The sequence below is a fragment of the Lygodium microphyllum genome, chromosome 17 (assembly GCF_053477565.2).
Source record: "Lygodium microphyllum isolate KBCC chromosome 17, Lygodium_microphyllum_v1.1.10, whole genome shotgun sequence".
Taxonomy (NCBI): Eukaryota; Viridiplantae; Streptophyta; class Polypodiopsida; order Schizaeales; family Lygodiaceae; genus Lygodium; species Lygodium microphyllum.
This window is the reverse complement of record NC_141151.1, coordinates 25,162,149-25,188,357: the sequence shown is the minus strand read 5'-3', so window position 1 is coordinate 25,188,357 and position 26,209 is coordinate 25,162,149. Positions and strand designations below refer to the sequence as shown.

General features: G+C 41.2%; 1 protein-coding gene across 8 annotated transcripts in view; it reads right to left on the bottom strand.

The window, feature by feature from the left end:
* Window positions 1-8,370: 8,370 nt before the first annotated feature.
* The window catches only part of LOC148021701 (SEC-C motif-containing protein / OTU-like cysteine protease family protein), an 83,168-nt gene continuing 65,329 nt past the window's right edge, over window positions 8,371-26,209 (bottom strand). For 7 of the 8 annotated variants that reach the window (XM_087697193.1, XM_087697199.1, XM_087697200.1 and 4 more), the window contains 3 exons: window positions 9,206-9,321; window positions 9,027-9,121; window positions 8,371-8,899 (listed from right to left, as the gene is read on the bottom strand). In XM_087697193.1, coding sequence (XP_087553319.1) covers window positions 8,776-8,899; window positions 9,027-9,121; window positions 9,206-9,321 — 335 coding nt within the window. In that variant the 3' untranslated portion in view covers window positions 8,371-8,775. Of the gene's footprint in view, window positions 8,900-9,026; window positions 9,122-9,205; window positions 9,322-18,415; window positions 18,487-26,209 lie in introns of those variants that run through there. The other variant, XM_087697201.1, reaches the window with a different exon arrangement.

Genomic DNA, 26,209 nt, shown 5'->3' with positions numbered 1-26,209 from the left:
GGTGTAGTAGGTTCTAGGTCTTCGTCTTCATCTCATTCCTCTATATATCCAAAGATTGCATTTGTGTAGCTTCATTTTCTTAGAGGCTCAATATCTTTTGGACTTAAGTCAAGGCAGTCTGCTTGGACATGGCCTGGCTCATTGCAATGGAAGTATCGACGGTAGGGATATCTCCTACGGATGTGCCCTATCTCTCCCCATGTGTGGCATCTCTCGTCCTGATCTTAGGAATCACCTTTGTCACAATTGCCCGATTTAAGTTCTTGGATGATTGGCTTTACTCGAACTAATGCATCTTGCAAGTCTGTTGGACGCATTGCTTCAAGACGGTGGTTCAGAGGAGTGTTCAGGCCATGGTAAAACTTGGATACTTGTTGTGCGATATGCATAGGCTGTGCATATTTTAGTAAGGTTACAAACTTTGAGTAGTAAGCTTCTAAGGATAATTCCAACTACTTTAGCTTGAAGAATTCATTCATCCTCAAAGTCTAGTAGGTTGCTGGAAGGTATCGTCCGCGTATAGCATCTTTCAGTTGAACCCAAGTGACAGTGGCTTCAGAAATACCTTGATCTTTAAACCATTGCTTCCACCATATCCGAGCTTGGCCAATTAACATAAGTTTGGCTATCGTTGCTTGATTGGCAAAAGCAATTCCTGCAGCAGAGAAATAATCATTCATCGACTCAATCCATATCTCCGCCTCCACTACGATGTCTATTCCTTTTTCATCAAACTCGAGTGCCTTAATCTACTTGAGAATGAATTTCTTCTCTTGCATGTTAGCATTCGTGGGTGTAGAAGGTACCTAACAATCAAGCCATACCACTTAGATGATTATGTTTCGGATATGTCCACGAACCATACATTAATTAATCACACCTCATTACGAAGTTTTGCTCTAATACCAACTGTAACGTGCCAACCTATCAGCTATCTATGAATTTTTTAGCGGTCCATCGAGAGATGAATCTAAGCGGCGTTGCTCGGTACTCCCATGGAATGTTACGAGGTTTGTCACCTAGGTTCTTTCAAGTCTGCCTCGCAACGAAACGTTCGCGTGCAAAACCACTAGGATTGATCTGAAATTTGGGTTCCTAGTGGTCAAGGTCTCCTAACAGCATTCTAGTGTCGGTCTTGGACATCCTACTTTACGCAGAGATATCCAAGCTGAAGCAGATCCGTGCTGCACTTGGTTCAAAGAGAATGGGAAACGAGAGGGATGCACCGCTCAACCTCTCTACCCGTAGGGCATAGTCCCATTTCGGTCCCCTAAAACCACATGAATCGGAATTTTAACCTAACAATTTCTAAGGATCAGATGTTGATAAAACCTTCTGAGAAGCCTCCCAGTTCTCTGGGACCACTCTACCATAAGGCAGTCCCATCGGGGGTTCCGCCCACCCACTTCCCTCAATATACATTATTTAGTTATTTAATTAGGTCTTACCACATTTATATGTGATATTTAAAATTAGCTTACTTAATTAGGCCTTTTAGGAAATGGGTTCGTTTGCATAATTTAGAGCGCAGACATGAATACAGAGCAAGCAATCTCTTTGACAAACAAGTTCCTTAACTTATCTTCAAGTTAATCTTTGTCTCCTGCCCATACAGGAAAAATTATATATCCCTCGTGCCCTACAGAAGTAACTGGTCCAAATCACATGGCACCACAATTTCCATCCTTTATCTAGAATAAGATCTTCCAACGCCACAGACATTGGGGCCACGGAGGTCTTCAACTCCATTCCGGACTTGGCAAGGGGTGTCCAGAGCTCCACCTGACTCGCAAGTTGGCTAGGAGTGAAACATTATTCCCGTGGTTGGCCTTTTCACCACTCGACCTTTCGCCTGTGAATCGAGTAGTGCCCTTTTCGGGTTGATCTGTGGTGCAATCTTGGAGGTGATCCACCCGTGCAAAAGAACCTTTCCTTAATTAATTCATTTAAGAATCAAGTATAGTCAAGGCAGTCTATCCTAATATCATCGTCCAAGAAAACATTCCTTTATCCCCATGGCAATTTGTCATCACACAGACCCCCTACCATGAATTACCATCAATCACAAGCACTTGGAATAATCATCTAAACGGCAATCCAACAATCAGATGAATGTAAAAGCATTTAGGATGTTGTTAGATCAACCCACAAAACCAATTGCATTTTTCCAAACAATGCAAGGATATGCAAGTATTCATCTTTCCTTTGACTTAGGGTTTCCTAATCCTTGAGCTCTCCACTTGCCCTTGAGGCTTGGGGTTGCTGTTTGTATCTAGTCTCACTCCGAATTGGATTGATAAAACTAGTAATTAACACATGGATCTCAAGCATCTTAGTTTTAATCCTTATGGTCATTGTTTGTACTAACTATGCACTTCATCAAGATCCCAAACTATCAAACTTGAGCTATGAGTTCATGATGTTAGCAAAAGCTTGGGCAAAGACCTAAAGTTTCTAAGATGAATTTAGACTAGGTTGCCTACCATGCAATCCATCAAGCGTGCAAGCTGCAACATATATCTTCAATGTGGCGAAAACATAACTACTAATTTGCAAGAAGAAAGAGTCAACAACCTTATATACTTTTCATGCTACATATGAATTTGTCGCATAACATCTAGATGCGATTAACTTTTCTTGATACGTGCACTTCGAAAACTCCATCTTTCGAATATTTGAGATGAAATTTATCCTTTTCAATTACCTATTCTCGTGCGGCATAGTACGGTTCGATGTGTCTCATGTGAAAATCAAAGCAAGAATCTATCAATTTAGAAATGTATACTCATGTCCGGTACCGTACTTGGATTGACAGTGATGCCCTCGCCCGAAGCTTCCTTGCTAGTTGTTGGATTGCCACCTGCACGTGACATTCTCTGTTTGGGGGCCATTCTTGATCTTCCTTTCTTTTTGGGGCAACTCCAGCAAGAACTTCAACATCCTCTTGCTCGAATAGAGGGGCAATTGGGGAAAATAAGCTTGCGGATTAGGGAATAAGCTCATGGGAAAGAGAAAAAGGGAAAGTGTGTGTGGTCACCCTCTAAGAAGGGGAATAAAAATAGAAACCTTCTAGATGTTCTCTCTCTCTCTCTCTCTCTCTCTCTCTCTCTCTCTCTCTCTCTCTCTCTCTCTCTCTCTCTCTCTCTCTCTCTCTCTCTCTCTCTCTCTCTCTCTCTCTCTCTCTCTCTCTCTCTCTCTTTGTGTGCCCGTGCAACGTGCCAAGGCATCCTTTTTCTCCTTCCATTGGGGGGGGGGGGGGGGGGGGGGGGGGGCGGGAAAGGAATTTTTAATGGGGGAGGTAATATGGGGTGGTGGTGGTGGTATCCTTCCCTACCCACCACCTGTCATCGATTGCATGGCGGCAAGGAGCTTTGGGCCTCCTCGTTGGCCCGCGGACTGGGCAGTATGGCCAAGGGGGTGATGGTAGGCCACGTGGCCTCCACCCTCGTCATTGTGGTTATCATCGTCATCCACTCCGTCGTCATCATCTACTGCTTCCATGACGTCAGCTTCTCGTCCCTCTCGCCAATTGGCGGCGTCGACAGGGGGGAAGTTTAAAAAAATTTCAATAATTTTTGTAAAAATTATAGGGGGGGTTATTATAAGAATGCGTAGAGGCTTTATTCTACTTTGATCCACCAACCAAATGAGCCATCAAGTTGCATGCCTTGTAGGCCCAAATCCTTCATTGTCACACCTACCATAATATTCACTAAAGAACCTCCGTCTATCAACACATTTGCAATCAAGCAACCTTCAATCCATACACATGTCTCTAGGATGGCGAGATCCAAGAAGGCGTTGGCCACACCCACTTCTTTCATACACTCTAAAGATTTATTGGCTTTTGATATGAATGCGAGATTAGCAATTCTTAGCCCATGTCCTCTACTTGGAATACTTTTGAACATTTTGCGGCAACTAGGGAACAGCATCAACCACAACAATTGAAATGTCAAATTAAGATGGAATATATCCAAGTTTTTAATAAGGTCATACCCTTTAATTGGTTTCACCAACTTTTCTAGTCGCCTTGAAAATGGGCGACACCCTTTTTTGTTTTTCCTCTTTTTTCAAGAGCAGGTTGTATAATTGCTTAACCCAAGGCTAGAAGCATCTCCACCTCTTCTATCTCTTGGTGGCACTAGAGTGCTCTGCAATACATTATCATGTATTGTACTACTATATGGCTCTATTTGGAGCTTAAATTATACAACTCTGGCATGTGGACTATTTTCTTTTGGAACTAATGATTCTCTTTCCTTGGCATACATAATTGCAACAATGTTTAATTCCACTGAATTGAAAGCAGGTTCTTGAGCCTTAGACTGATTATCAATGGTGTTAGCCTTCACGAGGACATGGCTAGGACAGTCTTTAGTAATATGGCCTTCACCTTTGCATCTACTGTGTATAGGGGCTTGTAATCCATGGACCTTCTAAGGTTTTGACAATTTGGGGAAATATGACCCTTCTCTCTATATATGTAGATATCCACTTCTAACCTTTGATATCCTCTTAATTGTATTCCTTTGTACCTTTGAGAGGCAGACCTCTTGGACTAAAATTAGGTCCAAACTCTCTAGGCTTTGGTCCAATATCTTGGGTTTTGGACTCCAACAAATTGAATCTTGCTTCCTTGTCTTTATTCTTTCTTTCATGCATCTCGTTCAAAGAGTAGATATCCTCAATGGTGTTCTTCCTTAGGTAATATAAATAGAAAGCTCCAAAAATTGTGGGTTTTTTGGTACATTGTGTGGCTAAATGTCACTAAGGTATTAGACCTTATGGTATCTTGGGTCACTCCCATTGGATTAGAGATGCTACCAATATTTACTTTTCGAATCTATAAATGCTTTGTTATCATATCTATTAATTTTTTCTTGATATTTACAACTAAATTAGACCAATAGTCCTTCAAAATTTATACTCTTGATACACTTGTGAAATTTTGAGGTGTCTCCATAATTACGACATAGACTAGTTGGGTTGATGCAAAAGAGCTTTATTTTGATTCTGGTAGAGTTTCTATTTAGATTGTTGGCTATTGATTCAAGTTAGTAGAGTTTCACTATTGTTGCAGACTTGCCATTGAAAGAATTGTCTAAGGCCATTGTTGCTGTAGCTGAGCCATCATTAGAGGCACCGTCTATGGCCATTGTTGGAATTGGAGCATCATATTGGGACATTGTAGGCATTTGTGGATAAAAATAGGGTAGAGTCTTGAGAACTAGGTTAGGCTAGTAGATTGCTCCTAGCAATAACAGAGATAGAATACCTCATCAGTGATTCATGGCCAATCTTGCTTCTACTTCATCATACAATCTAGCACCTTCCACTGCGGTCTGCAAATTTGCTAGCCGTCTAAGTTCTATGGACTTTCAAACTAATTATTGCAATCCTCTAAGAAATACTCACTTTTTAATTTCATCATTTAGATTGTACATTCTCACTTCAAAACCTTCACTCCTAAACTTGGTTAAAAAATCCTACTTTAGATTATCCCATGTGTAAAAAATATCAACTACTTGTCATTTATACCACTAAAACATTGCAACCTTCAAAGTAGTAGGAAATGTCACCAACCAATGCTCTAGGATTCAAGCATTGTTGGCCACACACACTACCATAAACTTTAGTACATGAAGATTAAGATCAGCACTATATTCTCCCTTAAAAATTAGCAATGGGACTACATTCGTTAGTCTATTATCAACATTTCCAATACGTATTTGGCTAGGAATGGAAACTTGATTCAATTGTGCCATTGAGATAGTTCTTAACAACATGATATTCTATCTCACAACATATGCAATACAATTTACTATCATTTTTCTTTTCATCCTTATAAGCATTCCTTATCTAGACAACATTTGCTTACTAGCAAAAATTCTACTTACTAGCCAAAAAGATAGCTTTTTCTTTACTTTTCTAACTAACCACAAAAGCTTGATCTATAATGCAAATAATGAACCTGTTTTGCTGATTTTGTTCTTTCAACAAAACAAAAACCAACTCATCAAATGACAAAGCATTCAACTTGTATTTTCATCATCAAATGAAAAGGAGATGTAAAACTCTAATAAGAGTCGAGAAGGCCATTGAGAACAATTTACACAATTGCATTGTTTGGTAAAATATGGTTCACACCAATCAATTGCTTCTTGATATCTTTGATCAAGTTGTACATTTAATAGCAGTATAATCAAGGCATGAGCCTTTCTATCTATGCAATCCCATTGAATTTAATCAGAAGCTCCTTAATATCTTTGATCAAGTTGTACATTTAACAAATAGTACAATCAAGGTATTAATCTCTGCATCTCTACCATCTCATCGAATCTACTCATAAGGAGATGGTGGTGGTGCTCTAGCATTAACTAGAGCAAAACCAAAAATTGCAACATCCACAACACGACCAAAATCCACAGCACTTGCAGTACCTAAACCCAAACTAGGACATACTTCAATTCCATGCACAATGTTCTAGTCCTTTTGCAACCAACTATCCATCATACAACCCCATAGTGAATAGTTGCCTTTATTCAACTTGCCCTCAACACGCAACATCGAAATACATTGTCATTACCAGCCATGGACATTGATTGTACTAGACACAAGAGTGACCTACATACAAAAAAGCCTGCACAGAATCAACCTTGTCCTTTTCATTTTTGCATTGGCATGGTCTTTGGCATATCTACCAAGCGCAAAATGCATTTATTTTTTATTTGGGCTCCACTATCCGTGATCATATGGGCCATGTTTGAGGATTGTTTTTATGGCAAGTTAGTTCCACGGTCTCAACTGGTGTGATCCTTGAAGAAATGGCTACTCCACACACACACACACACAACAATGCAAGGAAAAAAAGATGAGAGAGAGAGAGAGAGAGAGAGAGAGGGAATCCTAACGTGCCCCAATCCCACTATGTGGGGAAGTAGAAGTGAGGCTAGTACTGTGCAGCAATGTTGTTTTCCTAGCAATGCTCTTTATGGCAGCTTCACGCACGAAGCAGGCCTAGTGTTCAGAATGCTAATGTTGCATTACCTTGCCTCGATTGAGATGCTTTGCACACTACCAGCACAAGAAGACTCAAAAAACTGGACCTGATATCACAAATCAAACACGGATCAAGGGAGCTCATGAGCGGCCTCTAGGATGCAGCAATGCTGGCCCATAGCAATTTGGGTCTAGTAACTTCTCAAGAGGGAACGCATGGTAAGGAACAAATTATGGGTGAAGCTTTGGCTTTGGCCCATTAATGGTTTCTTCTAGGGCCATTATTTATTAGTCATGGGGCATAGCCCAATTTGCATGTTTCTTATGTGCAGCTTCTCTAACCTTGGGCAACAACCTGCAACCTTACTTTGGTATGGGAAACTTCTTCCATCTCAGCCCATCCTTAGAATTTCAGCCCTTACTCATCTCTCAGTCTGATGAGGCCATTCCTTATTTCCGCACATCTCAGCACTGTAAATTGCATTTTCCATACACCACCCAACTTCCCCAGCCCATGGTTTTGGCCATCCCCATCCCCCATCATATGCCATTCTTCTTATGCAAGAAGACCTCCTTCCTCTAAAGAATAGCTCATCAGAAAGTTACCTTTTCAGCCTTAATGACCTGCACAAAGTTGTGCATTTAGTCAAGCGTTTGTGAGATGCCCGTGTCACTCCCTCGAGAATTGATCAGCCTTGCCCTTTTCCTGCCTGTTTGGAGACCCATATGCCCTTCCAGCAAATGAGATCCTTTTGTTCTATTATCATCTCACCATCAACAAAGGCATTAAAAAATGGGACTCACCATTATTGCTGCAGGCATCTCCTTCAGTCTCATTGGCCAACACTCGTACTTTCAGGGGTAGAAATGTGTCAAAAGAGACAGTTGACCTCATAATTTCTTCATGCTAAGATGGGCAGGATATGCATCACTGAAGCTTTGAAACTGATATTGAGTAAACATAACCTCCCAACAGTAAACCCATCACACAATCCTTTTGCTGGCTGTCAAGGAAAGCTTTTTGGAGAAAGGTACCTGGATACCCAGACATGGGCCTACAGGATATGAAGGCCGATCAAAGTACTGTTCAAGCCCAAGCATTCACTATATTCATCTGAGCTGAGTTTAGTTTGCAACCATAATCACAAGTTTCTTTATGGTAAGCTCATCCCGATACTACAGGGATTCACATGTGTAGGACGTGACTCATTTGGCTCAACCTACCAAAATACGCCCACTTGGAGGTGGGAAGATTTGTCGTAGTGGACTTAGTGCATGAGAGCTGCATCAGTTGATCATTCTGGTGCATGCACCTGGGCTCACAACACGTGCCTTTTCTAGAAAAGCCACAATCAGATGCACATGCTATAGCTGCATGACAACCCTCGCTGAAGATGTGCTAATTATTCATTAAAAATGTAAAGCTACTTAGAAGTGAGAGCATAGCTGTGTGCTCAACTCTTGTTTTGAAAGATCTCAAATTATACAAGTCTTGGCTGGGCAGGTTATAAAATGTGTTGGCAGTAATGCTATCTCAAATTATACAAAGCCTATGCTCCACAGGTAATGTAATGCTTCATAGTCAACACATGGCAAGCTTATGTTCAATCATGGTACGCTCCTGTATCGAATCATGGATGAGGACAAGGAATTACAAGATGCTTCAATTTTTGGTCAATATACCTCCAAGGCCAAGTTTCAGGACATGACAAGGAATTACAAAATGCTGCAATTGTTTGTCAATATACCTCCAAGGCCAGTTGCAGGACATGATCAGATACACAGATACCCCATGTCTAGCACATCCACCTGTGTTGTTTCTAAATTGATCTTGGCTACAACTTTTGAGTTCCTTAATTTCTCCTTCCGTGCCTTGTTGCTCAATGGCTCTGTGTGGCTGCACAGATGAACGAGTGAAACTAATCTCAATTCTATTCACCGCATCAGAAAGGAAGAATTCATGTAGACAAGTCCACATGGAATCCACAATGCAAAAATCCCAAAGACAGCATATAATTTAGTACTTTGTAACAACCCGGGAAGTGCGGGTTACAGCACCACAGCACACTTTGTACTTCTTCTTTGAGCCACATGGGCATGCCTTGTTTCTAGATATTTTCTGCAGAAAAGCCAGCAAACTTGATGTTAATATGGTTTTTCAACAAGGTGAGGAGCCAAGAGAACTGAAACGTAGTCACTTCACCTTTTGTGCTGTATTATCCTGATTTGAGGCCCTGGTTCCATTGCTTGAAGAGCCTGCCTGGTTAGAAGATGTGCATTTCTGAAGATTTTGCTGAAGGCCAATATCCTCCCCTTCCTCTGATTAGCCATGTTAAGAATAAGGAGCATAAAAAGCAGCTTAAAAGTGAATGATACCTTTGAGGAAGTTCATAACATATATTCCAAAGCTGATGTAAGTCGGCAGGGGTCAGCATGCAGAAGTAATCACACTTAAATCACAACTTGACTAACAAGAGCAACTGACTAGACATGAATACTAGGTAGGGAAAGGCCCCCATCACCTAAGTTCATGATCTTGTTCCTTGAGAACAGACAATGCCACTAGAAGGCCTCATGCTCGCACACTTCAATTCTCAATGAAATGCAGGTGATTCTTACGAGAGAAGAACTCAAATCTAGCAGTCAACCTGGACTTCCTGCAAGCCATTTGCAAGCCTGCAGGTTAGTCTATGTTAACAGTGGTAAAGTATCACTTTCTGGAGACACTATATATTCCTCTGATTGCAAAGTTATGCAGTTGGACACCTATGATGTCAGCAGGGTATCAAGGCAATGTGATATAGGTTAGCTGGGGAACAGAGGGGAAAACAGGGACCCACTTTGGCAATTTTATTATTTAATTCAGGTATTTGGTCCAGCATTATTGCTTGGTACTAGATGTGAATTTTCATGGCCAAGATAGAGATTTCTTACAAGGGTAGAACATCTGGCTTTTAGTCTACAATTTCTTTTACTCTTCTAATATTCTTTTTATGTTCAAAACTTGTATGTTACTAAAAGAGAAGGAGCTGAAAGTTAGCTTTGTGAGGCACTTCCATCATTGCCATTAAGGTCTGATTTGATAGGTGTCCACAAATGAATTCACAGACCACTAAAATTTTATGGATGCATGTGTTGTGCCTAATCCAGCCATTCGGTGTCTGGTATCATCTAAACCCTACCTCTTCAATTAATATACTAGGCCTCTGTTGATCACCGTTCAAAATTTACAAACTAGTTCATCATATGAACTTGAACTAAGTTTCGCTTAGACCTGAGCTGGGTTCCAAACCAATAAAATAGTGGGCCTCGCTTAATTTATCCAAATCATGGGTTCAAATTCTTATTCTAACTTAATCTATACAGTAGCTCAGGCTCTAACATGGTGTCAAAGTTGATCTCATCAAGGTATTATTTCTAACTCAATCACACTTGAGTTTTGGAGTTGATTCCATTTCCAACATGGGATTAACTTTACTCTTGAATTGTTCTCTCTCCATCTAGAAGGGGTTCATGGCATTTCAGGCCAATGTGTTAGTATGATGTACCTCTTGGCTGTGTAAGTTGAGGCCTTCCTTCCAAACACTAGTAAAATCAAAAGGTACCATCGTTATATATTACTGTGAAAGCTTTCAGACAACTTGACAAGTGTGGTAATCAATATTGTACACTATGTAAACAAGAACAGCATCACCAAGTAAGTTAGGATGTTATTATTGATACCAAGGGACACCTTCTCACCCAAGCACTGTCATCATCTTCCATGCCATCATCATCAGCATATCATGCCTTGGCTCATCACATCTCGTAAGACCCCCAATGTCAAATGAGCTTCCAAACCTCTCATCTCGCTGCAAACCGCTCTAGTACATAGTCGGAAGCACCTGAAGGCCTATCACAATGCAGGATAAAGCCTCGATTATGAAGATAAAGTCTTGCACCTCTACCTCGTGCAATTGATGACAGCCTGGAATGGTTGCCTACAATCAGAAAGCACTCAAGTAATGCAACCTCGGCTTGGCTCTAGCAATTGCAAAATCCTTTAGGCATCTCTCCACACCAAGTGGGCCTCTACGCACAACTAGGGATGGTGCTTGGTGATCACCACTATCATTGGCAATACTGACAGGACCCCTCCTGTTGCATTTTGTGATAACCAGTTCCCCACTGCTAGTCTGCTGTAAGCAACTAGCCAAAGAATGAGACCCTCCTTGGCTGCCAGCTGTTCCAAAGGTGTTTCTAGAATGTATGTCTCAAAGGCTCAGTGATGCTCCTCTGCACAGCCTAATGATGGCAGCAAGTGAGGGTCCAATCCACCACTATGTGCATTAGGATGCGCCACATCATCCGTGAAATTGATGAAGCAGGTCAAGACCACTTCCCAGGGTCTGAATCAAACTCATCCAAGGCACATCCCTCCTAGATCCATAGCCTCCACTCATGGATGTCTTGCAAAGTGATGTGTGCATCCAAGGACCATGAAGGTAGGGTGCTCTCTGCCCACCACTAGCCTACCATCCTCTTGAACAATGAAAAATAGATACACGAGTTGTTAATGAAGCAAGTTACTACCTGAACTGGGACCCAACTCAGAGAGAATTCAGATGCCCACTGGCAAAGTCACCCCCAACCCATCAGCAATGCTCCAAGCCACTACCTGATCGGGTAGTCTCTAGATGTCTCTTCACTCTGACTAGCAATCCGGTGGTCTTTGCTGCAACACCTATCATAAGCTCTGCCAGACACTCAATGGGCTATGCAGGAAGAAGCCCCTTATATATTTAATACTATAGCTTCAATTTCAGGATGGTAATTTTAGAACAGTCAGCACATAATTATATGTACATGTCACAAGCTTGAAATCAAAATTGTTTATATGTTCTCTTCGCCGTAAGCTGGAAAGCACAAAAGGGGTTGCAAGAAAAGGCCCCCACTCTCTTACTGCAATTTCTATTGCTCATGTGAGGGGATAAACTCTTGCCATATCATGTGAGTACAAGGGAATGGGTTTGCTAAAGGAGGTACACAAACATATAGATTAAAAGTGGCCCCCTGTTAATGCATGAAAAGAAGATTCATAGCAACCTTCGAAACATAAAGAATATTTTGGATATGTCTGTGCTGACCATCATAGCAAAATGCCACCTTTGTGGAGTTCATCATCATGCTACGGAATTGGTACAACAACTTTGATCATGTTCTCTATGTTGGGACTTCGTGCATCTCCAATAAGGGTCTGATGTATCTTTTCCAAACGTCATAGTTGTTATTGAATAGAAGATTGAGCTAGCAATGCTTAGATTGGAGAATCTCCCTAAATTGGGCTGATGTAGCAAACGTTTTTACCAAGTCTTTAACCCTTAGCAGCCATGGGGAGACTCTGCATAGAGTTGGAGTTGGACCACCATTCTTTATCTGCATTTGAGAGAGGACGTGAAATTTCGATGCTTTGCTTAGGTCCTTAAAAAAATGTGCAAAATGTGAGATGCACATGTGATGTGCAAGTTAACTGTTTTGCGATGTTGAGCCAAGGGGCAAAAGTTCTAAGGAGTTGCACAAGTCAAGTATTAGGTGGTGCTTGGTGTTAGTTTAGACCTAGAGCATCCAAGCACATCACCTCTTGTCGAGCATTATTTTTCTTTCTCTCATGTACCTAAGGGGGGCATAGTCATGTATGCTAACAATGCCTCTTATGTAGTTAACGGCATCGGTCATATGCATGTTGTCTTTGTTTCAAGCACCCCTTTGACATTGCACGATGTTCTTCTCCTCTATGTGACAAGCACCAAGAAGAATCTTCTTCCCATTTCAGCCATTGCAACTTTAGGGTTTCATGTCATTCTCGATAGCCCCCGATGTGCGGTATATGATGATCAAGTTGTTTCTTCCATTGCCTTGACAGGAACCCTCACTAAAGGTCTCTATTATCTTGATACATATGATCAGCAGCTTGCTGAAAATCCTATTGATTGTGCCTTATTAACAAAGGAATCCTTCCACAATACACATTTATAGCATCAGATGCTTGACCACATTAACTATCGAGCATTGATGAAGCTCCAATTAGAGGACATGGTCAGAGACCTTCCAAAAATTCACTTGCAATCATATCACATTTGTGAAGGCTATTTACTTAGTAAGATGCATCGATTTTCCTTTCCTAAGGAATCTCATGTTCATTCTCCATCTAGTTTACATCTTTACATTGATGTTTGTGGTCCTATGCGGATCAAATCCATTGGTGGATTCCTATATTTTGTCACATTTATTGATGACAAATCCCGATTCACTTGGATATATGGGCTGAAGTCTAAGTCTGAAGTCTTCTATAGAAGTTCATTACCATTATGTTCGTGAGTGGATGTTAGCTAGAGATATAGAGCTGTCTTACATACCCACCAAAGACAACTTGGCATATTTTTGCACAAAGGCTCTTCCTCGACCTAAGTTCCACGCTTTTCGAAAAGCCTTGAACTTGATTCCATTCATTCGCTGTCGTACTATGTATTGTCATCGTTTGCTATATTCACTTGGATAAACTTGTGCAACCATGACCCTATATTTTCTTTCATTTTCTAGGATTTTGTTATTGTTCCTAGATCAATCCACCCATTTCATGAAGGGGGGGTTTGTAGGCCACCTCATGGGCTATGCATTGATGCCTTGTGATCTATGATTAAGGCTCCCTAGGCATTTAAACTATCATCAAATATTATCGTTGCCTCTAATGTCCTAGGCACTAAGTGAAGCTAGGGTTAGGGTTTTATTTAGGGTTTCCTATGATGGTTAAGCCATTAGGGTTTCTTTTTATTATAAAAAGACACTTTGTGCATTAGCACATAAGTGCAGCATTATTCATTGTGATCACCTTGAGCGTTGTACTCTCTCTAATTCATTAATACATCATGTTACATCCTTGGACATCCGGATGGCACTAGTAGCATTGGTCACAGTGGTCATGAAGTGACCTAGTGCAAATGCATTAAGAGCACTTTGGGGCTAGGGCAATCAAAGTCCTATTTATAGGACTCAAGGCCCTATTGTGCACATTATTGTGTGATCACCCGGATGGTGTGGGCTGGTGGTATGGGACACCAACCTTTAGGATACGATCGTGACCCAAAGTACTGCTAGCTCCTAGACTCAAGAGTCAAGGGTGAGCCATTTTGGCTCTATGACTGGGAGGTGAGTCTGATGTCTAGTTCTTTTCGTGGTGAGAATGGCTTGCATCATGTCTCATGTGCAAGTTGGATCCTAGGGGGACGTTTCACACCACCTCTCGTTTTGTGATTGAGTTATTGTGCATCGACTAATTCACTCATTATCTTTCATTCTCTATGAATTAATTGTGCATTTACTGCACACCTTGATCAACACTCAATTGTAGCTGTCGCCTGTAATTTCCTCATCATCAATACCTAGATCATCTTGCATTTATAGCTCCATACTTGTAGCGACAAGCTGATCTCCACATGGCGATTCTATCAACCTGCATTTTTACAACCAGTGTGGTCGTTGCATCCTCCTCCACTTCCTCTACTGCCACCTGCTCTCCTACTACCTTGGTAATCAGCATTTTGAAGTTTCTCACACTCCGACATCTCCAACTAGTGGTTACAGCACTCAAGACCTGTCTTCGGTGGACGTGACACTCCAGCATTCTTTAGCTCTGCCTTGAGCTCTTTTGCACACTCTCACATTCATTTATAGCATTCACTTCAAAGTTTTCCTCTCTCTCTGTTTGTGTTTGTTTTTGTGTTTGAGTTTTGAATTTTGCACATCAAAGTCTGAGTCTTTGTGTTTGTCTTGATCGTACTTTCTATGTTTCCTTAGCGCAAACCCTAGCATATCTTCACAAACTTTTGGGTCAATCCTTGGCAAACGATTCCTTTTTGTTTCTTAAGCCTGACCGGACCAATGTGAATAGGGCAATGGCTATTTAAAGTATGTTTGGTTCAGCTTCGAGGCTTCCTATCAATGCTAAGAGATCTACACTAATTTCTTGTACAGAGACAGACTTGCAAATTTTGGGTTGGCATAGAGCAGTTGTCTCTGAAGGCAAAATTACCCGGCACTTGGGATATTCCATTGGTGTGGATGTGGCTTCTCATGCCATGCTTGATTGGATGTCCTCTTGAGTTCATGACAGGTTCATGTATTGGAAATCTCAAGGCTGGCCTCTTTGTGTGCAGTTGAAAGTGGCTCAATACATCACGATCGGTATGGCCTCATATTTTTTGCACTTACTTCCAAGAAGTCTCTCTACTCATTTGATTGGCTCCTAGCAGATGATTCTCCACTTTACAATTTGGCATCCTCCTAGTCATTAAAAGGAGACTAATTCATTACAAGCAAAAGTGTTGGCCACTTCTAAGTTGCTAGATTGGCCTAATAAAGACTTGTAGAGAGAGAAATTTAATAAGATGGCTAGATTGGGATTGCAAACAATACATGATGTCATTCTTGGGTGGCCTCATTTTTATTATTAAATCGCATTCATTGGCCTAGCTCTTGGCATGGTGACCATTGCATACATAGTGAAGGATTTGACACTGGGCATGAAATGGACAAGTGTATAGGCTATGTGGTACAAAAGCAAGGGGAAATGAACAAGGTGCAATGTAAAACTTTCATTAAATTGAAAGTTTCCACCTTAGAATTGAGTTATACTGAAAGTTTCACCCAATAAGAAGTTCACTTAGGGCACTTGAAGTTAGTAAGTGCCCGAAGTAACCAACTAACTTAGGTCACTTAAGTTATTAAGAAATCCTTGAGCTTAAGTTTAGTCCAACGAGAAATTCACTCATGAGAAATGATCAAGTCATTAATTAGCCTTTAATCAAAAACATAATCTAATTAAGGAACAGCTAGTTATTCATTTGGAAACTTGGATCTTAGCTAGTCATTCCTACCCCGTGTCGCGACTCCCACCTGCGGTCGTGACTTGTCTACCCCGACTGCCGCCTCGACTCCCGCCGCTCCTACCTATCGTGACTTGTCCGTCTTGACAGCCACCTCACGAGTCCCGCCCTGCCCAACTCTCGCCTTGACTCCGCCCTGCCTGGCCTCCTGCCTATCGTCCACGGTCGCACCTATAGTCCACGCCGCATGGTCCGTCCCTATCGCCTGCGATCAGACTCTCTCTCTCTCTCTCTCTCTCTCTCTCTCTCTCTCTCTCTCTCTCTCTCTCTCTCTCTCTCTCTCTCTCTCTCTCTCTCTCTCTCTCTCTCTCTCTCTCTCTCTCTCTCTCTCTCTCTCTCTCTCTCTCTCGTAAACAAGAGTATATTAATGTATGGAGATGTTTACATCACGCCTTCATGCCAACCAAATAGGATGGATACAACTATAATGAAGCCAACAGGCTATCATCTCTCTCTCTCTCTCTCTCTCTCTCTCTCTCTCTCTCTCTCTCTCTCTCTCTCTCTCGCACTTCAGAATCCAGATTTGTCTTGACTCTTGACTCCTTGAGGCTTGCCCCAAATTTAGAGGTGATTCAACAAGGATTTGCAATTTTGCCCCAATTTAAAGCATCTATGGTTCAGGATGCAATCTTCCCCAAATATGGGGCATTTTGGATCAATTGTTGGCAATTGCCCCAAAATTTGGGGCCTTCTCAACAAGGATTCGAGCCCAAATTTGGCTGCAATGTCCCCAAATTTGGGGCATTTTGAATCAGTCATTGCCCCAAATTTGGGAGCTGAAAATGCGCCAAATTTTGGGGCATTTTCAGCAAGGGAATGCAAGCTGGAATGCCCCAAATTTGTGGCATTTTCAGTAAAAGGAATGCATGCTGAAGTAGCACCAAAGTTCGGGCATTTTTAGCAAACATTTAGCACATGCATGTTGAAATTTTGGCTGCACATTTCTGCAATTTCATTGAACTTTACTAATTATTTGTCACTTTTATATAGATGGCAGCATTGATATCTATGGGGTCTTCATCATCCTCAACAGGTACTTCGTCAACAACTGGACGAAGTCGAAGCACTACTTGGTCATGGTGGGATGAGGTAGATGCAAGGGTGCCATTGAGGGGTGGAGGGGCTCACCCTTGGAAATCGTCCTTTGTTAGGATTGAATAGAGGATGCAATTGGTAACTTCAACTTGGCCATTAGCTTTGGGATAGTAGGATGTGGACTTATAATGGCAAATCTTATAAATCTCTATCAGTTCTTCCATAATCTTGTTGAGAAAGTGAGTACCTTTGTCACTTACTAGCTTTTAGGGAGTGCCAAAATGAGTAATGATATTCTCATACAAGAACATGGTCATGATGTTGCCATCATCCCGTTTCAGAGCTTTGGCTTCACACCACTTCGTCATATAGTTGATATAGACTAAAATATATTTGTTTTTCTTCCATGTGGTTGTGGTGAATTGATTGTTGGGACCAAAAATACACCCGACAACACTAGCTTAGGGCTCTAGCCATGCTTTTATGCTCAACCAAAACACCCCACGGCCTTGCGGCCAAGAGCGTATGGAGGCTAACCATATTAACTTAAATACGCATTTGTATTGTTTATAGTCCAACAAATTCCTTCCCAACTCCTCACAACAAGTACCCCAACAAATTGGTGTCTACTAGCACCACATAGCACGTACACAAGAAGCACCCCTCAGCTAACTGCAATGGCCAACTTCGGCTCTCCTATACTTTTGGCCCCAAGATACACCGTTCAAACATATAACACAAAGATACATATTCCTCTCTTTTAATTGATCATTCCAAGAGATAGTTTGTATTCTCACTTTATTAGTCTCGAAAGAAACGAATGCACTACCCCTATAGCCTGGGACTCCTCACCCTCTCAACATGGGTCAACATTTAGGCAACCAAGTGCTATGCAATCCAAGAGTGATACTCACTTGATACCATGTATACAAGATGCAATGCAAAGATGAATGCCCGCAAGTGTACAAACAATTTATTTATTTAAAACAATGTTGTGGCAATGCATAAACAATTCTCTTCATACTTTCATACTTCTAGCACACTTGTGTCATTGCATATAGGGACAACACACCGAGTATATTCATGCTAATGAATCCTTTAATCCCTAAAATAAGTGTGTCCTATATGTAAAGTGCATCAAAAAAAAATCAACTTTCAGCTTATATTCAGCACTCACATGATCCCTCCTCACCCTACTATTTAATGTTATGCTTGCAGTGATAGGTGTAGAGAATATTTACATCTCATTTTCTTATTCGAAAAGCAATAAATCACACACTATAATATAAAAATGCGGCTAAGCTGAGGCTAAACCTCATGCCTTAAACACACCATATATCCACAAACATTTATAAATTTCTACAGTTTTTTGGCACATAGAAACTATTTTTTTCCATTTAAAATTTATTTTTCTTTATTTAAAAAAAGTATTTATTAATAATTTACTATTTTTAAATTTAAATTGGTTAGGATTACCAAGATTCATCATTGTCTTTCATTTTGTTCCATGTGAACATGGTTTTTCCATCTGAAACAAAAAAAAACATTTTTTTCCACTTAAAGACTGCACTTCAGGCTTTAGATTATTAATAATGACCACATTTAACTATGGGTTCTTTATGTTATGACTTGTAACCATGTGTTTTTGCACCAATGTATCAATTGAAAAAAGGCAGGAGTTATTTGACCACATAGCCACTTCTATGGGGAATTCACATGCCAAGAGGACGCCAAACATAGCAATGGATCCAACAACATGGACTCCAAGGCTAGCAGGGCATGGTGCTTCATGCAGAAGACCACCAAGATTAGTGGCTCCGACATACTGCATTCAAATCAGCTAGGTCACCTTATTTTTTAAATATGGTGACAAATATTGCAGAGTATGTACCCTCATATAAGCCCCCTTCATCAGAAACTATCAAGACTACATTGCTTCAGAAGGAGAAAGCAGCCATAGAGATTGCAACAGCAAATATTCGCAATCAATGGGCAAAAAATGGAGTGACATTGATAGCAGATGGATGGAGTGGCACGCTATAGGTTCATACATGGTGTTGTCACATATTCTCGTGGGGATGTATACTTCATTGGTAGTTATGATGCTTCAGAGACTGGAAAGAGTGCAAATGTATTGGCATCCGAGTGGTGTGAGGCAGTGCAAGTTGTTGGGGCAAAAAATGTAGTGCACTTTGTGGCAGAGTGGCAGATGGTGAACTTATAAACAAGGCACCAGGAAACATTTTAATGGCAATGTATCCATGTATCACCTTTAGTCCATGCATAGTGCATTGCTTGAGTAACTTGTTGAAGGATATTGAGGACTTGTCATGGATTGCATCTCTTGTTGCGAAAGGCCACAAGATTGTCACATTTATATGTAATCATCAGTACTTGCATGCTGAGTTTTGCAAGAGAAGTAGCAAAGAACTTCTCAAATACTTGGATACACGATTTGCACATAACTTTCTTATGCTTGGTCAATTGCACTATTGCAAAGGTGCAATTAGGGAGCTATTTGCTAGTGATGAGTATGAAAATTGAACTGGGGCTGCCATTGCTACTGCTATGTTATGTAATGCATATGTCTCTAATAGAGATTTTTGGGATGAGGTAAATCGCACCAATCAAATGGTTGATCCTATCATGCACATGTTGAGGCTTGCAGATGGCATGGATCCATGCATTGGGAAGATCTATGAAGGTATGGATCGCATAATTGAGAAGTTGAAGAGTTTGGAACCAAATGCGGACAGGTATGAGCAGATCAAGGAGTTATGCATCAGCAGATGGAATGAGTATAACTCTCCTATGCATGCTGCAACATATATGCTTGATCCTGAGTTTCAAGGAAAGATACAAGAAAGAGACCTTGAGGTGGTCAAGGCTTGGAACACATTGCTTGCAAGGCTTTATCCTAGCCGTAAAATGCAACGCAAAATTAAAAATCAACTCTTTGTGTATCAGCAAACATTAGGGATGTTTGGTACACCGATAACATTTGATTAAGATATTAATCAAATGCGCAAGGTTGTTTAGCACATGTAATGCACATGCCAATTATTTCATGGTAATAGGCCAAGGACCCCAAGGATGTAGCGATTTTTGAAGGCAAAAGTTGTAATAAGTTATGGCTGACAAGTAGTAGGTGGTACTCGATGTCAGATTTGGGCCTAGACCAATTTATTAGCCACTAATGTCAGTGGTAACATTAGAGACTAGGCATTATTTAATTGATTAATAACAATCTAAGGATCAATAACTGCTGAAGGATACTTGGAAGACAAATTGGCCTAGCTAATTTAATTATTGGCTAGTGAAACTAATTTTCTGAGCACTAGAATAATTATTAAATTGATTCTCAAAAGTAATATTGTTAAAATTATTTTAATAAGCTGGATAATACTAGAAAATAGGATTAGAAGGCTACCACTTGGCAAAACTTACCCATACAAGTGGAAAAAACGTTTTTAGAGACTCATGGAAGTCTATTCGAGTCATTGTGAGAGAGAAGGCAGTTGTTAGAGAGCAAGAAGAGACTGTTGATGTGATTTGCAACCACTAGGGACCATTCCTACAACAAGCGACAGCAGTTTGGAGCCGTACAGGAGCACATGACAACAGCTTGAGATCCGTCTGGTGCAAGTGACAACATACAAGAGGGGAACAACACCCTTTCTGGTGGTCCTAAGCTATAGTTGACATCTTCCATGGCTGTTTGAGCAGGATAGCAACAGTTTTTCACTCTTTCTTACAATGAAACTCTGAAATTTCTCTCTCTATAGCATTCTCTCTCATCCCCCAGCCATCTCTTAAGTTAACTCAACAATTTTCAGCATTTTGAGCCATCAGAGGAAGAGATTGTTGAGCTAAAACACGCTTTATAGCGGATTAGCATTTTTTAGCAGGCCCAAAACATAATTAATTAATTAAAAATACAAATATGGCGCGCGATTAGAGTTTCAGTGGTCCCCCAAAACCTTAATTTTTTGAGGTACCCTTCAACATCTATAAATAGATATACTGCCCACCATTCACCCTTATCTCTTGCATGCAAGTTTCTCACCCTTGTATGCAAATCTCAGCCATCAATCTCCCACCATGTAGTAGCTGTCCCAACCTTCGCAACTGCTGCCATCACCTCATCTGCTCCTCTACTAAAGTGTTCTACTGCTGCATTTTACTGTTACAATGTTCTACTACGGCATTCTACTACTACCTTTTATTGCCACATTTTACTACCACGTTCTACTGTGACATTCTACTACTACATTTTATTGCTCCACCCACATCATCAGGCATCATCCTCTGTAATGGCCTCAGTCTCCTCATACTCTAATGATCAATGTTTGGTGTTTCTCTCACTCGTCACTTCAAATGGTAGTCATAGCACTTGGGATCTGTCATCAATGGACGTCACTCTCCGACACTTCATTGCTCTGCCCTTAGGCATTCTGTACACTCTTACATTCATTTACAACATTTATTCACTTCAGAGTTTCTTCTCTTTGTGTTTGTCTCCGTGTTCTAGTTTTGAGTTTTTGTGTTTGCATTTTGCATTTGGGGCTTGGGTTTTGCTTCTCTCTGTTTGAGTCCTTGTGTTTAGTCTTAGTTGCACATGCTATGTTTATACAAACCCTACCATATCTTCATATGGTATCAGAGCCAATGCTCTTCTAAAGAGTATCATGCAGTGATTGTGGAGGCTAGTCTTTGTGCAAGACTCACACGTACTCAATTCTAACTCATAATGTCTCAAGCACCTTTTTCTAGCGATCCTATAACGCCCTATCACGCTTCTCCATCACTGGAGGCTTTGAGAAGGCATTATGGTATCGACGAGGAGGTAGATACAACTTCACCTTTACCATCTTCTTCTTCCCGTTTTGATCATCTTACAGATGAAGAGTTTAAGGAGTTGTGCATCACGTATAGTTTGATTTACACTCCGCCAACGAGTGCTACTGCTCCGTCCGAATTGATTGGTGAGACTGGCTCTCTCTCTCATCTTGGAGGAATTATTACATTCGGCACGTTTGGCAATCTATCTTCTTTATCTCCACCAAGCCTTGTATCAGGTTTGTATAACCCTTTTGAGTCGTGTGAGCCAAAATCCTCTCCTATTTCTTCTTTTGTTGTGCAAGATCCAGATGATTTTCAGTATGTTAACTTTAATAGAGGAGGCTCTCGAACAGATACCCTTATCACATATATCTCTACTCATTTAAGGGCATCCCCCTCACTACCCTCGAATACTTGTAAACCCCCCACACGGCCTTTCAGGCACAACGCTATCCATCCTCTGCTTGTGGACTGTCATCACATCTCCCTTGGGTCACTGCTATGCAGGAATTTCCATCTTCCACTCCCCATGTCCCTATCCCTCCACCTTAAGCTCCTCCTATGGTTACTATACCCATACCCAGTCTACCCATGACCACTTTTGGAGCCACTATGCACTTCTCGTATGCATGGTGGGCACTTTGGGATTCCTTCCCAAGTGTACTTTGCTCCCCAACCTTATCACCGCTATTCACCCTACCACCATTACATATCTTCTCCATCTCCTAGCACTACCACTCATGTTTCAACGGCCAAGAATGCCTTCACGGATAAGACACGTGTTTTAATAGATCTAATTTCACCACTTGGTCAAACTTCATGCAACAAGTGCTTGAATCTCAGGGACTTTGGGACCTCCTCGTTGGTACCAAGCCTGGACCCTCAATTAGCTCACCCTGATCACATCTGTCAATACAGAGCCTGCAATGCCATAGCCAATGTTAAGTTAATGCAGGGGTTGCTTCCTAAATTCCACTCTCAGTTACAGCATTTTTCCCTCGCATCTGAGCGTTGGAGTCATCTCATTGACTGCTATGTGGCTCGAGATCGCACTCAACGTATCAATCTCAATTTTGAGCTTCAAGAGTTTTCCATTAAGAAAGGAGATGATCTAAAAGTCAAGTTGGCCAAATATCGGCGATTACTCCCAAGTTTGCTACTACTGGCTCCCCAAGGTCAGATGATGATCACATAGTTCTTGAATAAATTGCCTGACAAATACTTCCATTTTATCTAGTATATTACCTCACTACCCCAATCGCCAACCTTCTACGAGTTTGAGTACTAGTTCTTGCGTTACCCGAGGCTACACAATCAAGTCCACAAGAAGTCCTCTACACACATCCATTCAAAGGAGTGAGGGTTGATTGCCTCTTCTCCTCGAGGAAAAACCAATAGTAGCAAGAACTCGCAAGATATGAAGGTAAGCTAAAACAAGGATGACACCACTTTCTCCAACGGAACCAAAGTGACACAACCCCTTTGGCAACAAATTCCTAAGAAGAATAGGTTTTGCACACACTGCTAGAGGTCGGGCCATGTAGACAAGGAGTGTCATACCAAAGTCCAAGGCCTTTCTCCTAGAAAACCACCACAGACTGCTACGACTGCCTCTACTCCAGTTGGCCAATCCAGTGTGGCTACACCTCCCATTGCTACACCATCTGCTCCATCTACCCCAATGGCTACTAGACATGTGCATGTGAACAACCTCAACAACCTATCTTCTTCACTACTCCTAAAGGATTCGCTGATTGGTCTGCTAGTAGCTCACCTATTGTACTTTACGCATCCATTCCTAAGAAATCCACTGCACCTTCTAGGACCACTTCCCTACCTTGCTGTACACAATGGTGGCCACACACTTGGCCTTTCCCTTTTTACACTCCCGCCGCATACTTATATATTCATTGCATTACACTTAGCTTTGCTTTCTTTTATTTTTAGATTTGTTTTTTGGAGCATCTCACTACTCCCCTCTGTGCTTGCAGATTTTTTTCTCTCTCTTGCAAGGTTTTGTATTTCACTGTAGAGCAAACAGACAAGCTTGCACCAATCCTTCCTCAGCTAGAGAAAGGAGATGTGTGTTGTTCCTTTCATGATTCCATCTACTTGAAGTTGTGCAGAGCACCACTGGATGGATCCTAAGCTATTCCACACACCAATTACACCACCATCCTTCTTTCCATGATACTTCATCACCCTTTCTCTCATGATCAATATTCTAGAGTAGTTAGGTAAACTTGTACTATTTTGTCATGTATTAGGTGTACCATCCCTACTCCCGTCTTCTAGGTCATTATTACTTAATCGGCCACCACCCCTAAAATTAACTTTCCACCACCAAGACACAAAAAAAAAGTTCAATGTGATTCCATCCGCCTTTATAGGGCTTGGTAGGCCACTGAGCAGCCGAAGAGCACCCTTTGTCCGATACCTTGTCCTCTCTTGGGTGACTACTTAGACGCCCTTGATAAGATAACCATCGCCTCTGTAGTCTTGGTAGGCCACTGCACAACCAATGTGCACCCTTTGTCCGATGCTCTAGCTATTTTGGGATGGGATGACTTGGGGTAGACATTACAAGACTTCCCTTTTAGGCTCAATTTTAGGCCTAAGAGGGGGTATTGAGCTAAAACACGCTTTATAGCTAATTGTCATTCTTTAACATTTCCAAAACATACTTAAGTAATGAAGAACGCAAATATGTTGCGCGGTTCAAGAGAGTTTCGGTGGTCCCTCAAAAACCTTTTTTTTTTTAGCACCCTTCAACATCTATAAATAGACAGGCTATCCACCATTCACTCTTATCTCTTCCATGCAAGTTTATCACCCTTGTGTGAAGATCTCAGTCATCAATTTCCCACCACATGGCGGTCCACCCTTCGCAACTACTGCCACCATCTCGTTTGCTCCTCTACTACAACATCCTACGGTTGTGTTTTACCATCCCATTTTATTGTAATGTTCTACCGTGGCGTCCTACTACAACATTTTACTACCGCGTTTTACTGCAGCATTTTACTACGGCGTTTTACTGCTAAGTTTAGCTGCTTCACCCACATCATCAGGCATCATCCTTTGCAATCACCTCAATCTCCTCACACTCTAGTGATCAGTGTTTAATGTTTCTTTCACTCTGTTACACTCTTACATTCATTTACAGCATGCATTCACTTTAGAGTTTCTACTCTCTATATTTGTCTCCATATTTGAGTTTTGAGTTTTGAGTTTTTGCCTTTGCATTTTGCGTTTTGCGTTTAGGGTTTGAGTTTTGCTTGTCTCTGATTGAGTCTTTGTGTTCAATCTTGGTCGTACATATTGTGTTTCGTCAATGCAAACCCTAGTATATCTTCACACAGATTTCATTGAATCTCCATTGTAAACCCTAATTTATAGTAGAAATTAGGATGTGATAGCCACCTCAGGATGGGTGCTTAGAATTGCGGGCCTAGGATTTGAATTCCAACAACTACAATTCAAGAATTTCAAGGAGATTCTAGAGGCCAACCAACCAATATCAGATTTGGGGCTAAATTTGTCTTTCAATGAGCAAGGTGAAAACCAATCCCTAAGCAAACCAAGGGGAAAATCAGTTGGAGGCTTGCTAATCACTTTTGACAAACAAGAGGCACTTGGATTAGTGCAGGAGATTTAAGGATCTCAATTGTACTCCTTTCATTTGCAATATAAGACAAAGAAATACCAAAAGGAGCGTCAATTTTGGGGCCAACAAGGTGTCCAATGCTCTAGTGTTGAAATTGTATTCAGCTCAGCACTACAGCAAGAATGTCTTCAGATAGTGAGATGGGATCAAGCAAGGATAGTGCCTCTTGATCTGAAAATTCAAAAAGTGTTGGGAAAAATGCAATGCTTGATCTTGGACAAGGCACGCAGTATGGACAGCAAGCTGATAATGTTGGTTTAAACCAAAATGTAGGTCCTTCTAGGCCTTTAGAAGCTAATGATCAGCAAGAGAAAGAGGAATTTAAGAGCAAGGATAGTGCCTCTTGATCTGAAAATTCAAATAGTGTTGGGAAAAATGCAATGCTTGATCTTGGACAAGGCACGCAGCATGGACAGCAAGCTGATAATGTTGGTTTAAACCAAAATGTAGGTCCTTCTAGGCCTTTAGAAGCTGATGATCAGCAAGAGAAAGAGGAATTTAATGACCATTTTAAAGATCGGCTAAGAACAACAACTGAAATGTGTATGCAATTGGCAAATGATCCTCAGTTCATGCACTTTTTGAACCCCTTAAAGGAGGGCAATAAAGGCAGCTTGGAGACAGCAAGATGCACCAAAAGAAAAGCCAATACAACAGCATGATGTTCCAAACGTGGATAGTGAGCATAAGCAACATGATGCTAGTGGGGCAATTGATACATATGCAAGACCAACTTGAAAGT